This window comes from Hydra vulgaris, chromosome 12 (assembly GCF_038396675.1).
Source record: "Hydra vulgaris chromosome 12, alternate assembly HydraT2T_AEP".
In the NCBI taxonomy this organism is placed as follows: Eukaryota; Metazoa; Cnidaria; class Hydrozoa; order Anthoathecata; family Hydridae; genus Hydra; species Hydra vulgaris.
In genome coordinates, this window is record NC_088931.1 from 54,391,992 (window position 1) to 54,399,343 (window position 7,352).

The 7,352-nt window shown below is 25.8% G+C and overlaps 1 protein-coding gene across 1 annotated transcript; it reads right to left on the reverse strand.

Moving 5' to 3' along the window:
* Positions 1–6,170: 6,170 nt before the first annotated feature.
* LOC100206585 (G/T mismatch-specific thymine DNA glycosylase) lies at positions 6,171–7,108 on the reverse strand. The gene has a single exon (XM_065813728.1). The coding sequence runs from the start codon at positions 6,976–6,978 to the stop codon at positions 6,241–6,243; it is 738 nt and encodes a 245-aa protein (XP_065669800.1). The 5' UTR covers positions 6,979–7,108; the 3' UTR covers positions 6,171–6,240.
* Positions 7,109–7,352: the final 244 nt, after the last annotated feature.

The following is a 7,352-nucleotide window of genomic DNA, read 5'->3' on the forward strand; positions in this document are numbered from 1 at the left end:
TTCGTAGTTGTAACTGTTTTTCGACGAGTTTTTTTTTGATTTTTTTTAAGAAAAGTATGATAACATTCTTAACAATGAGATTTTTATTACAAATAAAAAGCAAAACGACGACTAAAAGGTTTCAGAGATGTACCACAAACTACCTGAGTGTCAATAGCTCATTTTTTAAATTAATTCAATATCGCATCAACTATGATGCAATATTGAATTAATTTAAAATCTATTCTTTATTTTTAAATGTACTAAGTTATTTTCTAATGAATAATATATTGCTTAGGGTTTTATCTAATTAGCTGAGGAAGAGTTTTTTTTTTTTTTTTTAATCTTTATCTTAAAATTCAAAAGGTTGGTATTTGATTTGTATGTGTCGAGTTCTTGTACTTGTTTACAAAGACTTCAATAACCGTGGGTGATAGTTACAACTGTTCTACTTGTCTATAGGCTACCAGTAGTTAACTGACGTAGTAACGTGTAATAGAGTTATATAAGTAGTTAACTAACGTGTAATAGCACTATATAAGTAGTTAACCAACGTTGTAGTAAATGCGTAATAGTACTATATATGTAGTTAACTAACATAGTAACGTGTAATAGTACTATATTAATTTTGCTCACTAATCATTTGATTGTCACAAAGTCTGCTGCATGTCGGAACAATTGATGACTAAATCATTTGTTTACATGACCGTCGGTTTTCTGCAAGTTTTCCGCGTTCTTTGAAGTAATTTCTAATACTTTACAGTTTTATTTTATATATTTTTTTTGTTATACAAAAAAAATATATAAAATAAAACTGTAAAGTATTAGAAACGCGGAAAACTTGCAGTCTTGTCATCAAGAAATCGCTATGCGTTACTAATATTTTTGCATGCTTTTATTTAAAATAAGTTTATATATTTTTTTTTTTTAAAAAAAAAAGAAAATGTTATCGGTTTTCGGCAGAATGAGAATAAAAATGCAAAAAACAAAGAATGCAGACAAAAAGTTTTAATTTTTTAGTTTTATTTCAATACACATAAATATAAGTAGGTACACGATTTTCTTATTTAAAAAAAGTTAACAAAAGTTGTTGTTCTTATTTATATATTTTATTCTTATATTCATTTTAATTTTTTATTTGTATCAGGTAACACTTATTTTAAATAAAGCAGCAAAAACCAAAAATAAGTTTAAACTACATAAATCATAAAAAGTACTTTTAAAAAGAAATCCATTATATATATATTTATTTCAATCTTTACCAAAAGAAGGTTTAAAAATTTTTTAAATGTTTTAAAACATTTAAACTTTACTAATGTTATCATCTTACTTTTACTAATGTTATAATGTTATAAATGTCATCTTACTTTTATTAATGTTATCATCTTACTTTACTAATGTTATCATCATTAACTGATTTTTCCTATTATCCTATTATCCAACTTTAGACTTTTTGCGGCATATGAGTGGCTATCCAAAATGATCTTGTTTGACCAATAGACTGAGTCATTTTTCAACTTTTTACTGTAAATAATTCGGTCATTTGACTTTTAAAATAATTAAAGTATGGAAAAAAAGCGACAGATATTTTTATCTTCAGGTGTTACCCTAAATCACTTCTAAGTTTAAACCTACTCTGGACAAGCTATTTGATACAGCGAAGTGCAAATGTGACATGTGTTTTTAAAGCTCATATTTCTTGTCAATGAAAGTAGGAAAAAAAATTCCACTTAACACTGAAAGTAGCTAATAAGGCAGGCTTTCTTAAAATGAATGTGACTAACAGTGAAATGATAAAAGATCATAAAAAAAAATGGAACGCTAATAATTCGAGGTGATGAAACAATTATTGTAGAACTAAGTTCAATCAATTTTGTATTTCATATCGTGCATCCCATCTTTGGAATAAAATAATATTACCAAATTTTGATCCTTCTATTGGTCTTCCTGTTTTTAAAATTAAGTTAAAAAAATTTATTCTCTCTATGGACAACATTCGAAAATTCTACTAAAAATGTATGTAAAATGTATTTGTTAAATCATCAGCTTATTATATATTAAAATGTGTTGTATCTTTGCATAATGTTAGTACGTTAAATTTTTATATATATATATTAAAATTATGTCATAAATAAATATTTTTACTTTTTAAGGTTCCGATGATAAGATTCTTATAATCTTCTTTCGGAAACCTAGCTTTATAATGTTAATACGCTGAATTGTATCATTTGCGTAATTGAATTACAACTTATGTTTATGTATTACGACTTATGAATTATGTAACACGACTAACATTGTAAACTGAAAAAAAAAAATTAAAATCTAAAAATGATAATTTTTTGAAAAAAGATGGACCCAGCGGGCACAAACGTCTAAACGACATGACGTCTATACGGACGTCTATGCGACCGTTATTTGATGGTGGGCAGAGACACGTGGTTTATATTTTTACCATTTTATAAATAACAATGAAAACAGATCGGAGTTTATCCTGGATAGCGAGTCTATTAAGTTCTAAATTTGAAGTGCGCCTAATAAGTTTTAAAATTGAATGTAAATAAAACAATCATTGAAATGAAATATTTCTTGAAACTAACTATTATAAAAAAAAATATTCAAGTAAATTCTAAATTACTTCTTATCAATAACTTTCCGGAAAAGAAAATGCAATCACTGACAAAGTTTACTTATTTGCAATGTTTTTATTTTCTTTGTTATTTTTCTAGCTAATTTATTTTGTTTTGATGAATGTTTTTATAGTTTCTCTTTACTCAACGGAGGGTCATAGTACTGAAATTAGCTATTCGTTTTTTAAATAATATCCTCAATAAAAATACACCGAGGAAGTGAATTGTTTAAAGGCAATCAAAAATAAATTAACCTAGGTATCATAAATTTTTATCAAAGCAATTATCAAGTAAATATGGGGTTCAATTTATATGATAATGCCATGAATGTTGGAATTTAGGATAATTAAAATAATTTACTCAATGGCATAATAAAATAATTTACTCAATGGCATATAGTAAAATACAAACATATAAATATACTTCTGAAAGCCCTCAAAACAAATAAAATATAATCTCTTTTAGGATACACCCTTACGAAATTTTTCAATTTTAAAATATTTTTAATCATTTTTTAAATCGATTTTTTAAGAGAGTAATTTAAGATCGCACGTAAATTTTTTTTATATATGGTAGTCTACAATTTTGTTAAAATAATTACAGTTAATATTTTTTTTTTAATCTTTTGGCTTCAGTTTTTATAGCGGTCTAAAGTTGGAACAGTTTTTTCAAAAATGTGGTTTTCTCGGCTGATTTTTTGAGATGTCAATGCAACCAAATGCAATTTTATGTTTTTAATGGAAGATTAAACCTACAGCTATCATCTGGTGCAAAAAAATCTGTTGCCATGTTGGCTTCAATAGTTACGGCTACTTAAAGTTTGTACTTTTTCACGATTTTGTACTTTTAGGCTATGATTTCTAGACTACAAACAACTTATTATTTTTCTATCATTTTTTTTAGTAAAACTTGTGGCTGGCTGTTATGAATAAGTTAACAAAACTTTATAAAATAAATAATATTCTAGTTATAGCTTCTTAAAGTATGACATAATGCAAAATAGGCAGATTGAGTTCGTCCGATTTTTAAATTACCGTCATGGACGAGGGACAAATATTTAGACACAAAATATTTTGTATTATACAAAGCAAATATGTGAAGAAGAATTAAATCGGCGTCATTTAGTATTCGCAACTGTCTGATTCTTACAGACATAGGCCGGGTGAATAAAAATGAGCAATTGCTTTTACTCAGTAATTGGTCAGCTTTACGTGAATAAAAACTTCAGCAATTTTGTAAACCTGAACAATTACTGAGTAAACGCAATTGCTCGTATTTATTCACCTGGCCTAATGGCTCTTAAGGGTCATATATTTCCGGAATTTATAAATTAGTTCTTAAGAAACACCTGCTATGCGTAGAACAAGCAAAAAAAGACTATTTATCCTCCGCTGTGTGGGTTATTGGTAGAGAAAAGGTTAAAGGTCTAACAAAGTTAAGTAACTTAAACTTGTTAGACCTACAACGGAAAAACGTCATTAATTGCAGGAAACAATTTTCATTAGCATATACAAAGTTTTTTTATATTAGGGAGTTAAAAACAACTTTTTTCGAAAATGTCTGCTGACACCCTCTAAATGCGTTCATTATAATAAAATAATACTGGATTTACCCCTGAAAATATTTTTAAGGGCGCAACAAGACCTTTAAACATCAAACAGGTCCCTAATATTATCAAAAAAAAGTTCTTCAAAAGTATATAATGTCGGGTCTCAAATGAAACGAAATAATAAAATAATTTTTAAATATGAATCATTTTATAAATAAATTATCATTTTAGATTTTAGTAAATAGAAAATGACATTTTTGAACTTAAAACAAAGAAAGGGAATTCAACAAGATTTTTTTAATTATAAATTTTTTTCTCAATGTTTTGTATAATTTTTAAATTCATATATATATATATATATATATATATATATATATATATATATATATATATATATATATATATATATATATATATATATATATATATATATATATATATATATATATATATATATATATATACACACACAAGAGAGAATTTACATTTGATTGACAAACAACCATTAAATTTAAAAACTATGACTAAATTTATTTAGCAAAATTTATTAAGTAATTTTTTTTATAAAGTTATAAATATTTAGAATATCTATAAAATTTTTCTTTTTTTGATAAGTTAATATAGTCTTAAATAAAAAAACAATTTTCACTTTAATAAAGCCAATTTCAGATTAGATCAATTTTTCTAGTCAAAATTTCTAGTCGGGCAATGATGCTTTCATTACCTTCAAAATAAGAGAAAAAAGTCCATATAAATTAAAATAAAAAACCCATATGTGTATAACAACTTTTTAAAACTAAAAACAATTAAAATCATTTGTTTTTAACTAATTTAATACTTTTAAGAAATAAAAAATTAAACAAATCTGATGAGCAAAAGTAAAAGCTCTAAAAAACAAGAAATCAAGAAAAAAACTTTCTTCCATTCCTTTATTTATACAATCCAATAGTCGGTTTAGACAATGCTATTGCTAGTAAATTATAAAAAAATGAGAATTTACCTATTATTTACTCTATATAAAGAGAAAATAATAGATAAAAACCTAGCAGTTTATTCTATATACAAAAGTAGAATTGAAAACCAACTATTACTAAAGGTTTTCTATTGCACAGCAGAACTGAAGAAACATGTGTAAAAATATTATAAATATTATAATTCTGTAAAAAAACTATAAAAAATATTATAATTAGGTGTAATAATGTTCATATTTATTATACTATTATTATGCGGTAGTGGTACAGCACTTGCTTCATAAGCAAGAGATTCCGAGTTCAATCCACACCACGTACCTATTGGTACCTGCTCAACTAGTTTCTCTGCGCAGCGGCCTTGTTCATCAAGGTTCGTGTTTTGGAGTTATAGAGTTGAGAGAGGGTTATAACCACAACTAAGTAGCCTCCTCGTCTGTAGTGGCCTTCTCAGCCTTGGGGAGGTGAATTAACGACAACAACAACAAAAATTATATACTTATTATTAATACTATGCTTTTAATAAAAATCTTCACAACTTCACAACAAAGAGATCAACATCTAAACTTTTTAAATGGAGTCACAGTCATTTTTTAATTCAATAAATAAAAAATAAAAATATTCTTTTATAACAGTAAAAAATAACAATATTTTAATTAATACATATAATCATATAATAAATTAAATGCAATATTTATTATATAATAAAAAAACATACTTGATAATTCAAAACTACTTACATTTTATATATCAACTGTAACTATATCAACTGTAATAATATATTATAAATCAACATAAAACTATATACACTAGCTGTATACACAACAAAAAGTCTCTTTACTCAACTTTTGTACTAAAATTAAGCAGTTTTTTAAATATATATATTTTAAATTGACTTTAAAATGCTGTTTCAAATATAAAGAATTGAGACCATAACTAATAATATTTGGCTTTAAAATAATAATACTTGGCTATTTTTTCGTGTGAATAAATAAATATTGATAATATTTTCAATATTTTCAATATTATAATGTTTTTTCGCCTTGCTTTTGACGGCTTTCAAATCAGCTTTGGTCACAGAATCATTCATTTTATAATTTATATAGTAGCATAACTTTTATTTAACTTTTGTCCAACTTTGGAGGCAATTGTTTTTGAATACAAAATCTATGTTTTCATCAACCGAACATGTACCAACTCCTTTTAAGTATAAGCAAAAACGCTTTAAACCAATAAAAAATGGTACTTTATCTTCTGCCCTTGGTAATTGTGCACATCTAGCACTTGAAGATGGCATAACCCAAATATGAGTATCTGTACCTCCAACCAATTCTGACTGCTTTCCGAAAAAGAAATCTTTTTTACCAGAAAATATCTGATAGCTTATTTTCCCATTAAAAACAACAATAAGTGGTCGGTATAACCGAATTTTCTCTTTTAGTACTTTACTTCCTGCAATAAGTTCTTCTTTACACAAATCATTACTACCTTTAGTAGTTCTTGAAAACATATTTGTAAACCCAATGTTATAATCTAATAACTTTTGGTCATCATTGGATGTAAACGGTTTATCTATAAGACCAGACAAATACAAACACTTCCAGAAATGATTACCTGGTCCTGTATAATATTTTCCAGAAAACGCAGCTGCAAGTCCAGGATTTATGCCAACAAATACAATATCAAGACCATTTCTCATATAATCAGGTAAACTCTTTTTCATAACATCATCTATACTTAAATCACCAAACCTACTTTTCTTTGAAAGATAATGGTTTGTTATTTTCAACTGCTTGTGTTTTTTCCCCTTGCTTTTGACGGCTTTCGAATCAGCTTTTGTCACAGAATCATTCATTTTATAATTAATAAAAATTATATTATCGTTTGATGTCTCCCGATTCTCGATATTAAAATTTGGTATAGAGACTTAAATATTGTAATAAATATTATTAAAATTCGTTATTATTACGCTTAGGGTTGCAAAATTTCTGGAAATTTTCAACTCGGAAAATTTTGGAAATTTTCAAAAAAAGATGAGTTATTTTATAATTAATGGGTAAAATTTTATGTCTTAGTTAGGCAGTTGTTATAGACAATTTTATGGTAAAATATTGTGAAGCAGATTATACAAATTTTAGAAAGCCCCCTTTAAAAAACACTTTTTTTGGTATTTTTTAAATTTTTTTTATTATAACTATAGTAGCAACTATGATAATTTGTTTTCAAAAT